Below are 19,550 nucleotides of genomic sequence, written 5' to 3'. Positions count from 1 at the left end.
GGGGCAGGACCGGCGTGTAGGGAAGGGGCGGCTCCCCGCTCCCCCAGGGCAGCAGTCCCGGGCCCGCACCCCGCGAGAGGGCGCTGGCGGCGGTCACGGAGCTTCCCGGGAAGGCTGAAGTTTGAATAAGTGCCGGTTGCTGGTGGTGCCGTTCGGAGCAATGGCGGCGGGGACCCCACAGGTGAGCGCCGCGCTGAGGGCTCGGGGGGCGGCGGCATGGCGGGCGGGGCGAGCATCGCCTGAGGTGAGGGGGCTCCCCGAGGGTGGAGGGGACCCTCGCCATCTTCCCGCCGGGAAAGCCCCGCTCCCCGCTTCGCTGGAAGCCCCCGGGGAAGGGTCGGCCGTGGGGGGAGCGAGGCTCCCGCTGCCTCCTCCGCCTGCCGTGGTGCCCGCGCCCCGGGGGTTGGGAGAGGCTGCGCGAAGTGGGCGGGATCCCCTCAAAAACGTCCCATCCTCGCCTCGGGGAAATGGGGTTCGGGCCAAGTTTGTGCCCGCTGAGGAAATCCCCTCTGGGTGCGGAGGAGGTGTGGGAGGCCAGGCGGCGGCTGGGGCTGGCACACGGGATCCGGGGGAGGGCGGGCAGCCTGTGCTGGGGAAAACAGGCATTTCTGGAATAAACTCCTTGCAGCGGGGGGGATGGATGTCCTGCCTGCTTCTCTTGAGGCGGTTCAAGCCTAATCTGGGCAAGAAGGGATGGAGAGAGCGGCACAAGGAGCTCCGGGCTCTTCCCACAGCGGTGCCTCCTGGCTGGTGTCCGCCCTTCCCAGCCCTTGTTGGAAAGGGAACCGGCTCCTGACAGGGCTGCAATTGCCCTTTTCCAAACTTTGCAGTGTTTTGGGTTTTTTTCTCTCTGAAATAAGGGAATGTGGCTAGCGTGAGTCTGTCCGACACAGGCCTCATCCCCAAGTTGCTGTGAAAGATGCGATTTAAAATGTCCTGGTGAACACATGTGGTCTGCAGGGGGGATGGCCGCCTCATCACTGGTTCATTAAATCAGATCGTAAATCAGTTTCCGTGTCAGTGGTGAAGCTCTGAGGGCCAGGTCTGCTCTGGGATTTGTGCAGGTGAAGCTTGTTGCCAGGCTGGGCATAACGGAGGGGTGAGATCTCCCTGGGCTGCAGCCCGACGGACTCGGTGCAGCTTTGATACTGCTGGAATTTTTGCTGGTTAGGAAGCAGTCTAGACAATTCAGTACGACTTGAGTCTTGCGGAAGCCCTGGGTCAGTCCTGGCAGCTCCACTACAGGTACCAAAAGCAAGCTAATTTAAGCTAGTTTGGCTATTTCTCTGCAGGATGTAAACGTGTTTTGAGATTGCATTGGAAACATCCTGAAGGACTGACCTTCCCAGGGAACCAAGAGCAGCTACAGCGCGGGCTGTGGCAATATCCTGACACCCCACCGAAATTCCTGGCTCGGAATACGAAATGGATCAACCAAAATTCAGCTTTTCCAGCCTCAGTATAGGGCATTTTATCTTCTGGGTGCAAACAATGGCAATGTTATGGGACTCTCTGATCCACAGAGGGGAAGAGGGATCCAGTAAAACATACCATGCTTACGTTCTAAATATTTTTAGAAAACTAATGTGGTGCGTTAACTGGCATTCAGACAAGCTTTTGGCAGAGAGCGATGTGGAGAAAAATTAACCTGATAGCTGCCCAGACTGTACCTGTTCTCTGCAGTCATACCCTGTGTCGGTATTACTCTTGCACTACTACTCATTCCATTGCTCTGATCAGATCCAGAGGGTCTTACACCCATTTTCATAGTTTGGATAGAAATGTTTATGCTTTTTCTAATTATTTAAATGAGAATTACAACCAGCAAACTCCTTCAAGTCACTTGCTACAGACTGGATAGTGAGCTTTCTGATTTTCCAGCTCGTGGCTGGTAAAGGTTGCCTGTGACTCAGGAACTCCATGATTCAAGTTCTTCCTCACAAAACTCTGGATGTTTTTCAAAGCTCTGGCTTAGTTCCTGGCTTTACTAGTTGGGCGAGAACTTCCTGGAATCAGGATGTTAATCTGAACCTTTTTGTTTTGTTACCAATCTGAACAACTCCTATTTTGGCTATTGTGTATCTGTTGCAGACCCAACTTGGTTTAAGGCCAACTTTAAAACAGATTTTTTTTTCCTTCCTTCTTCTTCTTTAGTGATTTTGCTATTAGATTGAAATCTTAGCAAAAACTGATGGAGAATGTTTGGTTGGGTCTTCGAGGTGCATAACAAAATATACTAATATGATTAAATAATGGTTTCTGTGTGAATGACATTGGTTTTGGACACACAGCACACTCTTAAAGTGCAGTAACATAAATGAGTAACACAAAACCAGTGTGGGTTATTGTTGGAAATGTGGTCAACCGATTAAAGAGTATGAAAGCAAGTTGGGATTCCCAAGTTCTGTCTTTAGTCACTGACCTGCTGTGTGACATTAAGTCAGCGTAGTGGAGCTTGACTGTGCAACTGTTTCTTTTGCATTTAAGCAGGGAGGATGGTGAGCTGTTAATGTTAGGCTGTTAATATATTAATTGTTCTGAATGCCTTAAAGCCGCTCCTCTTGTTGAAGAGAAAAGCAATGACCTCGTGCTTGGATTTGTTTGTTACAGTGTTAGGTCACATCTTCATGGATGAAAGTTTCACCGCTCCTGTCTGCGTTCAGACCTGGTTTGGTCAGGTGTATGTCCTGAGTCTGTAAGCACAGCATCTCTGCTCAGAGCTGCTGATGAGACGTGCATCACTAGAGCAAGTAGTGTTGAAAATGATGTAAAACAAGCCCAGAAGAAGCTTGAGTGCTACTAATGCAACTCAAAATAAGCAATGTTTTAAAGCTGCCTTACTGCTTGTAAATCACAAGCAGAATACAGATTGGGACCAGTCTGGTTCCCTTTTCAGATACAGCAGAAAGTTAAGCTTACTCTTTTGCGTGCTTATTTGTAGAAACAGCTGTAGGTTTTACATTTTTCTTCTTCTTGGGTAACAGCTGAGAGTTAATGCATGCTCGTGATATTGCTAAAAATCTCTAACAAGGTAGTTGAGATGTGTATTTGAACAGTTGGCATCAGACACATCCAGATAAAAATCTGCATCTACTAGTAGAAGTTCATGTTGGTCAGAACAAGGTCAAATATTGTCTGGGCTTTGATACTTGGAGAACAAAGATGGGTGTAGACATTAAATAACAAGGAAATAAGATGAAGGTTTTTCTCCATTATGGTTTAAAACCAAATTAAGGCATGTTAAGATCCAAGTTGTATTCCGTTCTCTGCAATTTCCACGCAGGTCTGGCGGGCTTGAAAATTTGGTGAAAAGGTTGGCTTTAGAATGTATGTGAACACTTGTCTAAATGAAATGAAGGAGTGGGGTCTTCTGAGGCTATTGCTATATCATAAAAATGGTTGAACTGTGTGGTCTCTGAAATCCTCTTGCCCCATGGTGCTCGATTGCAGGGCAGCTGCCTCTTGCAGCTGGGCAATGGAGTGAACTTAATGGATCCAAGCTTCCAGCAAAAACTGGAGGGTGAGAAGGAGCTCCTCCGCCGTGCTATACAGAAAGAACTGAAGATTAAAGAGGGAGCAGAAAACCTGCGCAAAGCAACAACAGACAGAAAGAATCTTGTCCATATAGAGCATGTGCTGAAATCTTCCAACCGAAAACTGGAGCAGCTGCATTGGGAACTTCAGGAGCTTAATGCAAGGATTGTAATAACAGACAAAGAGGAGAGGAAGACAGGTAGGTCTTGGGTCATGATCAACAAGAAAATTTGGTATAGTGCTTCAATATTTATAGATATTGATGTATTTTTCCCTTGAGGGCTCACAAGTAGTGGGAGTTTCTTCTATTGGTATTTAGCTGATGAAATGATCTGTGCAGTAAAAACTTGAGAATAGGGCAATAAAGGTGGCAACATGAGAGTTCAGTGTAGGGAGAAGACCAGCTAGAGAGTGCTGGGCCTGGGCAGTATTCAGGAGCAGGCTGTAGGTGGAATTGAAGACACTGAATCGAGTTTCTGAGCAGTCAAACATCCAAGTATCTTGTAGGATGAATAAGTATAAAATGGGAAGAGGGTTTGTTAGGACAGGTTCATTGATAAGCCAAGAAATATTTCCAGATATGAGCTTGAGCTTCATTTGAAACAGTGTTTTGCAGTCACTTTTGTACATGAGACCTTTTTATACCTTATTTTATAGCCTAACCTTCTTTTATACAGTCACCCATCTATAACCCAGTGAAACGACACAAGAAAAGATGACTAATGGTATCGATTGTGTTGTTTGTACAGATGGATCTGTATCTCCAGATCCTTGTCTCTGGGAAAGAAACCCGGACCCCATGGCACGGAAGGTTGAAGCTCTGAAAAAGCAGCTGCACGTTGAAATGAAAGTGAAACAAGGAGCTGAGAACATGATCCAAATGTATTCAACATCCAAGGTAAGCAGGAATAAACAACCATTTGGGAACGTGAATTCCCAGATCAAAATTTCTATTTGAAGTCCATACACAAACTCTCTCTGGTAATTGGTGTGTGAAAGAAATTAATTCGTGAAGCTTGCTTGACTGAATCCTAGCTCTGCGTTCATTTTGGTGCTCAGCAGAGTGACAGCATGTCATATAACTGCACAGGACAACCAATACTCCAGTTATGCATTAGACTTGCATGTTGCAGATTTCAGGAGTTTAGCAAGAATCAGCAAGGAATTGGATGGTGCACTTTTCATTTGTCAAGAACTGAAGCCAATCTGTAATTACTGGATGTTAGGAAAAGGCTTTTCTGAAAGTGTAGTTTATTCCACTTTGGCCCATGATTTGGTTGCCTGTGCCTTTTTCTGAAGCATCTGGTGTTGATCGCTGTTGGAGGGGTGTTATTAGACCAGCCAGACAGGCATAGTCTGGCAGTTTTGATGCTTTTAGCAGCTATTACATGGCAGATGCTGATTGTGCTCTTGAATGTTGTTTGGTGGTATTAATGATAGAGTTGGGAATCATGTTGTTTTATTTTAGCCATGTAAATTCTTTTGTAGTCCCAGTGGAAAGTGGTAGGTTCCTATAGAGTAGCTTCTGTTATCATTCTCAAGCAGATGAATGGCCCTTTGGAGAGACCTACCTCAAGCTACCCTTCAAGCTACGGACTCTACGTTACAGCGTGTGGTATCTCTTTATGTGAGAGAAATTTTCAAAGGTGAACTGGTTACATGTTCATCACACTTTTTGAGTTTGGCATAATTGTGTTGAAAAGTCAAAGGATAATTTAAAAAAAAGTCCAAGCTTATTATGAAGCTTAATTCAGTCAGACCAGCAGTCTGGAGGGTTGTGATATTTTGACTTGCTCAAAACTTCTGGTCACAAAAAACTGTTGAGCACAGTTAGCCAGTGAACCACAAGTCCCAGTGACCGAAATGGTTGGTATTATTGACCTGTCCTTTCACTCTACAAATGGAGATAGAGATATCAAAGTTCTTGAACCTCAGTGGTGTCTGCTTTACATAACTGCTCATTTATGCCATTTCAAGATCATTTATGACCCTTCTTTCAGGTACCACCTCATCCTCTTATGTGAACACATCATCATCATACATTTTTAATAAGCGTGGTTCTCTCTCTCATATGCTTTCTTTTTGGCAGGAGCGGAAGCTGCTGGCTACAGCTCAACAGATGCTTCAGGACAGCAAGACAAAGATTGAAATAATCCGCATGCACATTGTGAAAGTATCACAGTCAGCAGCAGGGATGGAAGATACAGTGGATCCAGCAGGTAAGGTGGTTTAGGTGACTGATACAGCTTAGAACAGATGTGTCCAAAACCATAAGATCCAGAACTTTCAGTCAGTTTTCATCCTCATCATATTTTTATCATCAAAATGGCTAGTGAGGATGGGGACCACGATCAGTGCTTTGGAGCTGCGTATCGAGGAGCTGAGACATCACCTGCGCATCGAAGCTGCTGTAGCTGAGGGGGCAAAAAATGTGCTGAAGATCCTAGGAGGGAGTCGGGTACAGGATCGCAAGTTTTTGGCTGAGGTAAGTGCTTATTCGGGCCTTCTTGAGAGGGTCATTTCATGCCTCAGCATTAGTGATTTAGCATTAATAAGTTGAGTTAACCAAGAGTTATTAATTTGGGAAGGCCCTGTCTCTGTGAGGACACACTGATTTGGATCCCTTTCCCTTCTAGGAATAACATTCCTTGCTTTGGGGAAACTTCTCAGTAGCATCAGAAATGACACTGGTGGGTTGGTCAGGATCTATGGGAAAATGTTTCACTTTGTTCCTTTCTAAGAAAGATGTTATCCAGTCTTTTTTTTGGAGCTTACTCTAGTAGTTCATAAAGGATTAATAGGACCTGGACTGGGGCTGTACCTAGAAAATTTCTGCCTACTTTCTGTTCTTCTCTGTATTGCTAGGCTCAGGGTCGTTTGCAGGAGTCCTCTCAGAAGATTGACTTGCTGCGCTTGTCCTTGGAACATCAGCTTAGTGAGCTTTCTCCTGATCACCCAAAAAGATCACTCATCAAGCAGGAACTAGTAAATACCTCCTCCCTGGGAGCTCAGCATGGCAACGTCCAACCCACTTCAGTCATTAAACCTACAGCCCTCACAGGTACATAAATGCTGCATGGCATGTTGTTGTGAGAAGGACAGAGGGGAAAAATCAGTTCCATTTCTTCTCATTGTTGTAATGCCTCTTGTTATATGGATGTTTGATTTTTCTAGGAACAGAACTTTCTGATCATATGGATTTGCAGTCTGTTAATCTGGGGTAGTTTTGAGCTGTTAACCAAGAAATAATGAATCTGAGAAATTCTTGGACCCCAGTGAGGACCGGCTGACTGGAATCACTTCATCTTTTACAAAATAAGATTCTTTCCTCTCCTCAGGAACACTGGAAGTGAGACTAATGGGGTGTCAGGATCTATTGGAAAACGTTCCAGGCCGTTCCCGAATGACTAGTTCTTCTCCCATTGTTGGCAGCCCAAGCGATTTGAGGGCTCTCTCCCGAACGCGAGTTGGCCTGGGTATCCATGGCCGTGGTGTTGCAGGAAAGTACCTGCGGAACGAAGAGCCATGTAGTGAGTATGGGGTTCGCTGTTGTGTTGCGAGTGTCATACAGGAGCGTGGGGGTCTCTCATCCAAGTACTACATTAGCCTGGTATGAATGTAATTATAAGAAACCTGGTTTCTGCAAAACTAAGAGAGAGAACGAGTTGCATTATACCTGGTCCTCCTAGTACTCCCCTGGAAAATACATTTGATTGGGATATTCACCTTCAGCATGGGAGATTTTCTTTGGCAAAAGATTATAATCCATGTTTTCTCCTTTGTCCAGATGAGGTCCTTGCTGTGCTCAAAGTGGACAATAAAGTGGTTGGCCAAACAAACTGGGGACCAGTTAATAACCAGGCATGGGACCAGAGCTTTGTCATTGAGTTAGATCGGGTAAGTCTGCACCAGGTTCCCTGTGTTGTATTTGTTTTTCCATTCCACCTTACCTGATTTGTTTGTTTAGCTGCCGTTCCCCTTCATTCAACTCTCTATTGCTGCTGTCCCCATGTGCCACTTATCTTAGTCTTCTCCTGAAGGCAGTGCATCCATGGCAGAGGTTCAGCCTGAACAGCATCTGTTGTCTTTTCCTTATCTGAGCAGTTCTATTTCGTTTTACCAGCGAAGTGGCTCTCATAGGCATTAGTGAAATGGGGAGCCAAGACAGCCACCTCCAAGAGGGTCTGTAGCTAAGAGAATCTGAAAACATCAGAGAAAGCAGGGAACAGAAGAATTAAAGAAGTTTCTTATGCATACTGTTTGTTTGTTTTTACAACAGTGTGTATGTGTGCATGTGCCATTTCCAGAGCATGGAATACTATGTAACTCTTCTGCTTTTTTTTTTCCCCTCCCTCACTACTCGCCAATCCCACCAGTCTCGCGAGCTGGAAATTGCAATTTATTGGAGGGACTGGAGAGAACTCTGTGCAGTGAAGTTTTTACGTTTGGATGATTTCCTTGATAATGAACGTCACGGGATGTGCCTCTCCCTTGAGCCCCAAGGACTGCTTTTTGCAGAGGTACACATGTCAGTTTTGCTTCTTTTTCAGAGAACTCTCTCTGTTTAGGGTGCCTGCCCTGAAAGCAGCTGTCTCACCCAGGACACAAGGAGTGGAAGGAGCAATAATCTAGAAGGGTAGAATGACACTTGAAACTTTTTGCATCAATATCATGTGTAAGAATAAGGAACATGATGTAACAGATGTTCATGTGCCATAGCCCGGAGTGACTCTTTAGCTGTTCCACTGTAATTATATGTGTGTGTACTTTGAAATCCATTGGTTTTTATTTGCTTTCATGATGAGTCATTGACTCTTTAATTAAACATATGGCTTAATGGTCAGAATTGAGTCACAGAGATGTAGAATCAGAGATGCAAATTCCTTCTGGGTACGCTTATTTTATCATCTTTCTGAGGCTAATAATAATTTGAATTGCCATCAATGAAGAGATCGTCCAGATAATCCCTTACAAGCCACAGTACTTTCTGCTTTGTGCTGTGATGAAAGTTCCTGTGGTTGTCTTTCCAAAAGTGGGATTTTGACCTCACGTACCAAAATTTGCCTCCTCTCCCCGGCTTCTTGGTTTTTCTGGTTTTGTTTTGTGGGGGTTGGTTCTGGTTTTTTGTTTTTACTTCAGTGCCATAGACTACTAGCTTTTTTTACCCTACAAGTGGCTGTGTTCTTTGTGCATGGCTTTACAAATTAGATTAAATTCTTTTGGGATATGAATTGGTCTTAATTCTGGGGATTTTCCGCATTTCAGGTAGCGGAAAGTGTCTAAAACCACAGTTGGAGTAACAGGTGTTTAGAGGGTAAAGCTAGAATAATGCAGTTTGAAGTCTGTGGAGGTGACTCCTAATTTACCAAACAGATATGAATGGAGAATTTGATGAGAGAGCAGGCGTGTGTGAACGTTTGTGTTCACAGTGTGTAAATGAAAAATCCTGACAAATCCCCTTTGCTTCTCTGACAGGTGATGTTCTGTAATCCTGTCATTGAGAGAAAGCCAAAACTGCAGCGACAGAAGCGCATTTTCCCCAAACAGAAAGGTAAGCTGCTAGAGAGCTGGCTGCTTGCTGTCCAGGGTGTGGAGGGCAGGGCTTTGCACAATCCCTTTAAACTGGTGAGACATTAAAATGCTTGCTAATTACTGCGTGTAAGTAAGCGGGCTCTATTAGAATGTGAAAGTTTCTCCAGTCACAAAAAGAGCAGGCGGCATGGTGTGTAATGTGATATTGTTGCGGTGTTTCTATTCACAATTAACATTGTTAGGAGGTTGTAATTACTAGTTATTTAACACATTTCTTAGCAAGATCCGGGACGCGAGCTGTATGAATTTAACCAGCGATGCTGGTACTGCTGAACAGACATTTAAAGGTTTTCTGGAAAACTTGTTATAGAACAGGCTTCTGATTGTCTGTCAAGTCTTTAGAGCTGGCATCTCAGATTAATAGATTAGGGACTGGAATAACTTGCATACTTTCATTTTTGTCTGCAAATTCTTTCTCGCAAAGCTGAATAAGGTAAGATTTTACATACTGAGAACTCCTGGCAGTGGGGATAAATGAGATTTTATATTTCTGTTCTTCAGGAAGTAGTAAAAATTATTAAAACATCCCAAATGTTTTACTCTTTTTAAGACATTTTCAGAAACTTTCTGTTAGCAGGCTGCATGATTAAAATACAGTGTTGAAATAGGAGAAAACCTGACTTAAAATCAATTTTCAATGTTTGGTGCAATTTCTACTTGAGGATAGTTATAATATTACATAGAGCTGAACTTAGGTGAAATAATAGATCTGTTTCATCATCATTATTAAACTTTCTTCCCTGAAAAAAAAAAAAGCGCATTCTCCCTAGGGTGAGCTGCCTTTTTCAGTAACCCACGCGTGTTTAGGTGAAAGCAATACGTGGCAATAACAGTACGTGAGAGTGTAATTTGTTGCCTTGTAATCTCACTGGTGTTCTGACTCTGGCTCCTCCAGGGAAGGAATTTCTTCGAGCTCCTCAAATGAACATAAACGTTGCTGCTTGGGGTCGCCTGATGATGAGTTTCCTCCCTCCGTGTAGCTCCATGAACCCTCTGAGTCCCCCACTCCACGATCCCATTCACACAGACTTTTCTCCAGACTCCCCACAAAGTCGTGTTGATTCAGTGTCCAAACTGAGCAGGTAGGTCATGTTCTGGGTGTTGCTGGGGGACACTCTGGAGGGGGTGTAGGGTAGATCTTAAAGCTCTCTTGCACCTTATTAAGACAGAGGAAGATACTGATGAGAAAAATGTATCTGTGGAACTTAACACAGGATTTTAAGAAAAGCCAATGCTGCCTGAAATGATGTGGTTTTAGTGGGTTGTTCAATACGCTGTGGCCAGCTCTGATTTATCATTAGCAGTTAGACCAATTTCCAGAATTGCTTTTCTAACAAGCGGTGTGTTCCAGAGCCAGGGGAACTTCAGCAGCTTTCTTCTCCTCTGTGGTGAGATCTGTGGGCATAAAAGTCGTGATAAGTAAACACCGTGATACAAAAAATACCCAAACCAAAACACAAAAGCAGGTTTTGAAAAGTTGTTTCATACAGACAAAAAGATGTACTGTTTCTGTGCTGTAAAGAAAATTCCACTCATTAAATGTCTTCACCAGTACAGTAACTGAACTCTATGCAAGGTCACAATGTGATTGTTGTGGTCAGAGTACACTCTTCTTTCATGTAGTCATTTTCTAAAAGAGACTATTCACACTGATTCTCAAGACCTAAAGAAAGAAAAATAAATCGAGTCAACTTCTGTGTTGCTATTAAAATCAAAACTTCTTTAAAGTTCTTGATCATAATGGCTTATTTCTACACACCTATGTTTTATAAATGCTATAGCATCAGAGAGCTCCTGTTGGAATGTGAGTCCATCACCAACTTCATAGCTCATTTTCTTTTCATTCATTTAGAAAAGCGTATCTTGGTGATACTTCACTGACTTGTGTGTATCAGGGAGTCCTGTTGTCCAGTGTATTGGACTGACCTAAACTTTGCTCATAGAGCAAAGCCGCTGCAGAGGTGTCTGTGTACTGTGTTCTGCCCTAAGGTGATCTCCTTCCGTTTGTCTTACAAATGCAGTGGCTTTCCGGGGGCTAAGGTTACGTCTGCTGACGAAGCACCACCCAAGCCTCCACGTCTTTTCCTGATGGCCAACTCCAAAGAATCAACACCATCTCCTGCAGATTCTCCGGTAATCATTCGGGCTAATAGGGAGACTTTTCTTTGGTGGTTGGTGTTCTTTCAGGGCCTGGTTCTTCTTAATTGTTTATTGCTGAAGGAATTCACTGTACATTTGGCAGGCAGCACCTCATTAGCTGGCTCATCTCCAGGGATTCAGAATTCAGTGAGCTGTATTGACATGGAGTCCTCACAAAAGTATTGCACCTCTTTTTTTCTTTCTTTGATTATAAGTTGCTTTTCTTGGAGAAGCAAAACGTGAGGTAGGTCAACATTGGGAGTTCAGAGCGAGAGTACAGAGCGGATGACTGCAGAGACAAAGCAGAGAAGGAGGGTCAGCAGGCTTTTAGGAGCAAATGAAGTTCCATGTCATTAAATAAACTGGGCAAAACCAAGAAGAACTCTGCACTTTTGACAGGAGCAAGCAGGAAAGTTGTCTTGAGTAGCATAATAGTTAATGACCTGTGTTCTGCCACATCTTACCCTTTCTCATTTGGCTTTGGTGACAGAGGAGACTGCATTCTCTGATAATTGTGACTCTTTTTGGGACATGAGGTGCCTTTTTATTAAAAGGAAATGTTTTATTCTCGACTTCTAAAGGCATTTGTTTCAAAGGGATTGACCATATCAAAAAATATTATACATGGGAATAGTTTTGCATGACCAAGGACAATCGGTTTTTATGCTGCTTCCCTCCAAGCAGAGGCAATGACCAACTGCAAGAACTTGTCTGCGGTTATGCTGGATCATGACAGAGGAGAAAATTTGGATGTGGGTGTTCAGGTCTGACTTGGTGATCCAGAGGTTCACACACTGTAATTTTCTTTCTGTTCGTAGTGTCTGAAGAGGCTGCATGTTGAGAAGTCTTGCGGCTCTGCTCTAACAGAATTTCCAGTCCCGGCATCTCCAAGGTAACTGCAGGCAGCACGGGCTGTCTTGGGTCACAGATTAAAGAGGCACTGGGCTGAAATTTTGGAGCACACACAGTCTAACATTCTGCTCGAGGTCTGCTTTTGTTTCTCAGCAGCAGCGTCTTAGTGCTGAGCGTAGGTGAGACATCTGCTCTGAGCTTTACTTGTCCAAATGTCTGCTGTGCATTATCTGTTTGTTAACCCCAATACTTGGTGTAGTGATAGATTGTGCACTACAACATAATAGATTACTTTAGTAGAAGGTAAAGTCACAATTTGTATGTAACAAGAATGCACAGCAGTAAATATACCAAAAAAGGGCAAGTAAAAAAAAATTACTGTTGTTGAACAAATACTGACCGAAAAAGCACAAACAGCAAAATCTTTCTAAGCTGATCTTGCAGTTCAGATCACAGAATTATGTTCATAATTTCATCTTCATTTTTGAGGGGTCCCATCGTCAAAACAATGTAACCAGGATACAGTCTGGCACCCACCTCCCTTCTCTCTGAGAAGGCTGAGGAAGGAGTTGAGTCCTTCACAAGTAGATAGGCCTTCATTTCACTTACTGGAGGAGTACGGAGTGTCTACTACTTTTTAACTGGACTCAAGTGTTCAGGCTGTTGGTTTGTTTTTTGGGTTTTTTTGGGGTTTTTTTTTATTCTTTCCAAGCAATTCTGGAGCCTGAGTTTCCTTGGTAACACATTGTGACTGCCATAACATTTTATAGCATCTCTTCATGCAGCTACTCTTTTCCCAGCAACATCTTACGTCTGTTATCTCACTGTGTTCATTTCCAACTCACATTTGAGAACTTCTGCTTATGCCCTTGTCCTACTAGCACTTGATGTTACATGTTCATGTCTGATTAACACAATGGCTGTTGAGCCTGCTAAAAGGAGTGTAGGCGAAATTGAATTTTACTACCCTAAGGATCAGGATGGAGGGGAAACTAATCCTGTTATGGTAACAGAGAAAACAAGCCTTGGAGAGTCAGAATTGTTGCTCCTGTTGCCAGTACAGATGGCAGTCAGAGTGCTGCCACTGGAACCAGTGTCCTTACCTTGTGCTTACCTGTTCCTTTGGTGACAGAACAGCAGCAGCAAGCCCAAGTTTTCAAGATTTCAGCTTAGACAAGGAGCATTTGACACAGCTGTTTGCTTTTCCTTTTGCTTTACAGAGCTTCTTCCCATAACACAAATACACACTCCTTTGTTATCCGTTTATGCGTCTTTGGGGTATTATCTCAACAATTCTTCTTTTGTCTGCAGGAAAAGGACAGTTCAGCTTGGGGATTTTCACTGCATCGCTATGTTGGGACGTGGCCACTTCGGGAAGGTAGTGTGGAAGTGTGCGCTTTGTGAAGGAGGGTGATGGGACTGTGGTTGTGAACATGGGCCTCAGAGTCCGAATAGAAACACTGCAGTACAGAAAAGATTTGTAGCGATGCAGATATACAAAACAAACCCAGCCCAACCACACAAGCAGGTGGTAACTGTTGTTAACAGTCAAAACTCCTGAAGATTTGTGGCTTTGAAGCCTGGAGAAAACTGTCCGGGGAGTGCTAAGTTATTTCATAAAGCACACCATTGCCATTCCTGTGTGATTGTGAGCACTAGTGGAATAGCTCCATTCCCCAAAACTATGTGTGTGTGGTTTCTTGCTGTGAGAGCTCTGACGTGCTCATAAAGCTGTGATACTGCTGTTTGTGAAAATATAACTTCCACTGACAACCTTCTGGACTGCTGCAGCACAGGGAGCAGAAAAAAGGGCTCCATTTCTAGAGTTATTTCAGCTTGGTTTTGAGAATGACTATCTGGAGTGGATGGAAATAGTGTGTGTCGATGGGAGTCAATCCAATAAGGAAATAACAGATTTCTTGGAAGTACAGCTTCTCTGTTTTCTTTCAGGTGCTGCTGGCCCAATACAAGCCAACGGGGAAGCTGTATGCTATCAAAGCCTTGAAGAAAAAAGATATTATTAGTAGAGATGAACTTGATAGGTAAGCTTTGTTTAGAGATGGTGCTATTGCCAGAGGCTACATTAACACACCTGTAATCAAACATGAGCAGCTATGATGTGTACTAGTCACGGTACTATTAAGGTTAAATGTGACCTTAAGGCTTGGGTAACTAAAACCAGGAAGGAGGAAACTTGTAACAGCGCTGCTTTCTAACTTCTGCCGGAATAACACCTGAAGAACACTCTAAAACTCAAGGTTTGGTATTATGTGAGATAAATATTGTATTAGCCCACACTTTTTATTTCTCTGACTTAAGATGTAAAGATTGCTTTCTTTGTTTTGTCTTTCTCAAAATAGGTTTTTCTGCCAAGCTTTAACATTGACGTTTTCATTCTTTGAATCCTGGCAGCTTGAACTGTGAGAAGCGAATATTTGAAGTGGTCAATTCTTCTGATCACCCGTTCCTTGTGAACATGTTTGCGTGTTTCCAGACACCTCATCACGCTTGTTTTGTGATGGAATACACTCCAGGTGGTGATCTTATGATGCGCATCCATGAAGATGTCTTTCCGGAGCATGTGGCACGGTGAGTTAGAATTAGTCCAGTTTCCAGCCACTATAATTTTTTAGATTTGATTCTCATATGTATTTCCTGATAACTGTTTGTTCCTTTTAGGTTTTATGCAGCCTGCGTAGTCTTGGGGCTCCAGTTCTTGCATGAGAAGAAAATTGTTTATAGGTAATGCAGCAAAGAATCAAGTATAAGACAGTTCAGCAACTTCAAAGTTTACTTTTCCTGTAGCTATGTGTCTGGAGCTCGCTATCTTGCCGGGGTTTCTAATCTTTCTTTCTGTCTTTATTTTCCCCCGTTGCCTCTTGCTATCAGCATGTTCACCGTGCTTACAGTAAAGAAAGTCATCTAGAAGCTATTCATCTGACATGTTGCAGGTGATTCATCCTCTGTGACATGTCAATACATTCTGGGGGGCACCTGTAAGTCACTGCTTTCTTTTTTACTGGGATAGTCAATAATTTGTCGTGCTGTTGTGGGATGCTCTTTTCCAGATGAATAAGCCCCACCCAGCTGCTTTGCTTTGTGAGCCTTTCATTAAGGGGAAAATATCAATAAATTAAGGGGAGTCTTCCAACTAATACATTATTTAAACCAAATGTAGACTTTACTGGATTTAGATTTTTATGCTCTTTATTAACATCTGGCTTCTGCCTCTTGCAAAAAAAAAAGATGTTGGATGGCAATCCTCAGACTTCATCAGCCGTTTTCTTTCCTCTCCTTTGCCCACAGGGACCTGAAATTGGATAATCTCCTTTTAGATGCTGAAGGGTTTGTGAAGATCGCAGATTTTGGGTTGTGTAAGGAAGGTGAGTGACTCTGTTGAAGCTGAAATTGAACCACCAGAACCGGTTTAGGATCTTGGCTTTAGCAATGTGTTCACAAAGCAGGTACTGACGTGATTGTGAGTAACTTGTATTCATCCCCAGCTTAGAAATAAAGCGAAACCCACCAAAACAACCCAAAACCTAACAAAAAAACAACAAAAAAACCTCACCTGTCTGGCCATGATGAACTTGGAAAGAGGACTTTGTCCTTTGATCTTCAGGAAACATGTGAAGCAGATTACAATCTGCTTGTTCATTCAAAGGAGCCAGAATATAGGGTACCACAAATGCATGCTTGAGTAAATGAGCAATGGAAGCTGCAGGAAGTTTCCTGTGGTTTTCTGTTTATTTAAGCATTGCTTGTATGTTTCTTATTTGGAGCTGTTAAAGGCCTCAGGTTTCATACTTCCTTGTTGGCATTTACAAGCCTTGATTAGAACTCTTGCCCAATGAACAACATTAGATTATCAAGCGATAAACAACAGCTTTCGGAAGCTGAGGCTGTATGTGATCCATTCACTAATGTATACTGCATTTTACAAGAATGTTCTTTTCCTACAGGAATAGGTTTTGGAGACCGCACAAACACCTTCTGTGGCACCCCTGAATTTCTGGCTCCAGAAGTCCTGACGGACATCTCGTACACGCGGGCAGTGGACTGGTGGGGACTGGGTGTGCTCATTTATGAGATGCTCGTTGGTGAGGTGAGACCACCTTTCTCTAAGAGGATCTCGCTGAACAGTCTTAGGGCAAAGTGGTACCCAACCACCTGAGATTAAGTTTTGCTGAATGTAGCTAACTACATATTAGTACTTAAATTACGTTTTTCTCATTCATAGTGCATGCCAAACGCTAATTAATCCATGAAACTCCCTGCTGTTCTCATCCCTATATAATAGTGAGGAATGGGTGCTGTGTGGATTAAATAATACAATGTCACAATTGCAGTCACCATTCCCTGGAGATGACGAGGAAGAAGTCTTCGACAGTATTGTCAACGATGAAGTCCGGTATCCACGATTCCTTTCATCTGAGGCGCTTTCTATAATCCGTAAGGTAATGGGCTTGATGGGTCTCTGGGAGCCTGAGGAATCTCCTTTTGCTGGGCAAGTGCATCCAGAGGGACTCTAGTGGGACAGGATCTGGAGCTGCCTACACAGATTAAGGAAACAATTAAAATTTACGCCTATTTTTTCCTTTCTATCCCTTTACATAAATGCTGTTCTTCTGTCTGAGGATGACTAAGCCACTTCTTACTGAGATCTGTTGCTGCTAAGTCTGAAACGGAGGAGTGTTGATTCAAGGGCAGGAGTGTCAGAGTCATTCAGTGGAGGTGGCTTGATTCAATTTTTGGATGTGACCTGGTAGTCACTATGTGCAATTAAGATTCTTCGTGCAGTTTATAGCAGGTGTCTTACTGGTGTTGGGAAGTTGTTTGCAAGGAACTAGGTCTGAGCTATTACTAGTGGATTACGAACTTGCTGCAAAGTGAGAATGAGAAGACACTGATGGGTCGGTCCGCCTCCTTCCTTTTGTTTTCTCTCTGGAACATTACTTCTCTCCATCCTTGCTCCGTTTTTTTTTTTAATTTTGAACTGATATTTCCTGCAGCTTCTTCGGAAATGTCCAGAGCGTAGACTGGGAGCAGGGGAAAAAGATGCAGAAGAGATTAAAATCCAGGCCTTTTTTAAGGTAGGAACTCGCAGTGTCTCTCCCCCTCATCTCTTGTGCTTTTGTGGAGAGTGATTTGCTTACTGTTGGGATCAAGGCACGTTTCCGTTAGTTATCAGTGAGATCTCAGTGGTAGCTTCTGTTGCACCTTATTGCTGCATTCAGGAATATGTGATTTGATTCACGTTTGGAATTACATCTCCCAAGTGTGTTTTCTGGGATCTATAAGCTTCCAGAGCTGGTTTGTTATTCCTCTGCGTACAAATATACTTCCGTCTTGAGCCATCAACAAATACCCCTTTTAAATCAAACTGCAGCAGTCAAAGACACTGTCTGGTGATGACAGTGATTTCCAGTCGGTCTGTTTGGTGGCACCTGCATTTGTAAGATACACATGAATCGCGAGAGAAATTGAGGTTAAAGACACATTTGCTTTGGGGAAGGGTAGATGGCTGTTCCAGGCGAAGGTGTTACAGCCCTCCTTGTCACTGCCCATCTCCCAGAAGCTCTTTGCCTTATAACCCCTGTCTGGAGTAAGAAAAGAACCTGGGTGTCAGCAGGAATTGCTGGGAAGTTCACAGATCCACCTGGCCACAGCTGCACTTTGCTTTTGTCCCTCCTAAATATAGTTTGAGCTGTAACTTTGTTTCTGGGTGTTCTGAGGCCGTATGGAATCTGTACTTTGGGCCTTTTTTCAGTTCTCTCTCTTACTTTATTTTTCTTTAATTGATAGAAATAAGACACGTTGCAACTGATCTGGAAGGGAGGCTGCAACCCACCCTCTTACTTTCACATTTCATAAATAATCTGAATGTCAATCTGACCTGTTTGCTTCCTTCTCTTCCAGGAAATCAATTGGGATGCCTTGTTTGCCAGGGCTCTGAAGCCCCCTTTTGTGCCCACCTTAAGAGATCCCGCTGACGTTAGCAACTTTGATGAAGAGTTTACATCGCAAAAGCCCATCCTTACTCCTCCAGAGGAGGCTTCTCTCCTAACCCGTAAGGAGCAGACTGTATTCAAGGACTTTGACTTTGTCTCCAGACACCTTTTAGATGTTTGATTCCTGTGCTATAAGGAACGTGAACAGATTGTTACCACCTTGAGGGAGTGCAGAGAGGACTTGGCATGGGTGATGGAAAAGTCAACAGAATTTGTAGAACTGGTGGTGCTGATGACCCCGGGAGGGAGTTCCCTGCACGCTGAGTCAGCCTACTGGGGGTTTTGTTCAGCCTCTTTTGTTGGATACTGGATGTCAATTTTCTTAAAGGAGTAATTAATGTTTAACTGGATGTATCTTCTGCCGTGGAATACAGATGGAAATTTGGAATTTAAGCTGGATTTAACTTAATGAAATCAAACCATTGCTGCAACCCAGGTTACTCTTTCCAAATAGCCTGAGTAAGTAGCACAGCTTTTTAAAGTTGCGGAGTAGCAGAGGGAATGGCCACTTCTTACATATTTTCTAGGAAATATATGCAGCATTCCCTCTTTGTAATAATTTAATGTCTTTTCCCACTCACAATCATGTATGCCAGGGAAGGAATGGATTTTAACACAACCAAGATAATGATTTTTGGGGTTTGATAATGATCCAAGTGATGTATCTTAAGGAAAAGGAGTGTCTTTCTACTTCTTGGACGAAGCTAAATCTTAACTATTGTTCTCAGTTATATGAAAAAGCCACAGCTTTGCACATGCTATTGGTTTTTAAAAATAAAGATACCTTTTCTTATAATGAAATTTCAGCTCTTCATCTCCTTGTGTTAGCTGAATGTTTCAGATCGGGGCTACTCATATTCTGCTCAACAGACAGCATTTTATTTTTCTGTGTAAATGTCAATAGTAATATTTCCTTCCCTCCCTCCTCACTTGTCTGTGCACGTATTACATGGTGTCATCAGCTGTCACATACAGATGATTGCAGTCATTTCTCCACAGACTTTATCAATGTGTATATCCTGTATCTTTTTGGGGATAGCTAAATAACAACAGTGTTAATAGAGGAAAATCATTTAAGTTAAAGGTTATTTCATTTGCCTGGTAACGCATCTTGTAATTATACTTGATAAAATACTTTTTCTTCTCTTAAATTCACAATGTTAGCTTGCTGGGCAAAAAAGAAAGGGTATCTAGAAAAGAAGCATCACGCTGATGACAAATTAGGATGCACAGCTATTAATCTTTCAGTTTGTCTTCACCAGAGGTGGACAGGAGTTGAAGTAACACAGTTGTGCTGGATCTGCAGATAAGGTTTGGGTGCACTAGTGAGTTGTCATTATTAAATCAAGGCTGGTCTAATTGCTTCAGAATTCAGAGGTAAGAACATACATTTGTGCAAAACAAGTAATTCACACCGAACCT

At 43.1% G+C, this 19,550-nt stretch overlaps 1 protein-coding gene across 1 annotated transcript; it reads left to right on the top strand.

Annotated features, from left to right (window-relative positions):
- Nucleotides 1-15: 15 nt before the first annotated feature.
- Nucleotides 16-18,929, top strand: PKN3 (protein kinase N3). Its single transcript, XM_065035273.1, has 22 exons — nt 16-181; nt 3,451-3,733; nt 4,284-4,432; nt 5,624-5,753; nt 5,868-6,019; nt 6,400-6,595; nt 6,873-7,064; nt 7,322-7,431; nt 7,911-8,054; nt 9,010-9,085; nt 10,022-10,208; nt 11,148-11,259; nt 12,084-12,157; nt 13,429-13,495; nt 14,068-14,159; nt 14,530-14,706; nt 14,797-14,859; nt 15,424-15,500; nt 16,080-16,222; nt 16,467-16,574; nt 17,130-17,210; nt 18,037-18,929. The coding sequence occupies exons 1-22, from the start codon at nt 161-163 to the stop codon at nt 18,247-18,249; spliced, it is 2,847 nt and encodes a 948-aa protein (XP_064891345.1). The 5' UTR covers nt 16-160; the 3' UTR covers nt 18,250-18,929.
- The last annotated feature ends 621 nt before the right edge of the window (nt 18,930-19,550 follow it).

The sequence above is a fragment of the Columba livia genome, chromosome 19, assembly GCF_036013475.1.
Source record: "Columba livia isolate bColLiv1 breed racing homer chromosome 19, bColLiv1.pat.W.v2, whole genome shotgun sequence".
Taxonomy (NCBI): Eukaryota; Metazoa; Chordata; class Aves; order Columbiformes; family Columbidae; genus Columba; species Columba livia.
Note: the sequence above shows the minus strand (reverse complement) of the source record. Positions and strands in the feature narration are given on the sequence as shown.

Bases quoted from the DNA above. Each gene is read 5' to 3' on its own strand.
- PKN3 (XM_065035273.1), top strand. From the start codon at position 161: ATGGCGGCGGGGACCCCACAG. The intron at 11,260-12,083 runs GTAATCATTCGG...TTCTGTTCGTAG, and splicing joins CATCTCCTGCAGATTCTCCG to TGTCTGAAGAGGCTGCATGT. The intron at 12,158-13,428 runs GTAACTGCAGGC...TTTTGTCTGCAG, and splicing joins CCAGTCCCGGCATCTCCAAG to GAAAAGGACAGTTCAGCTTG.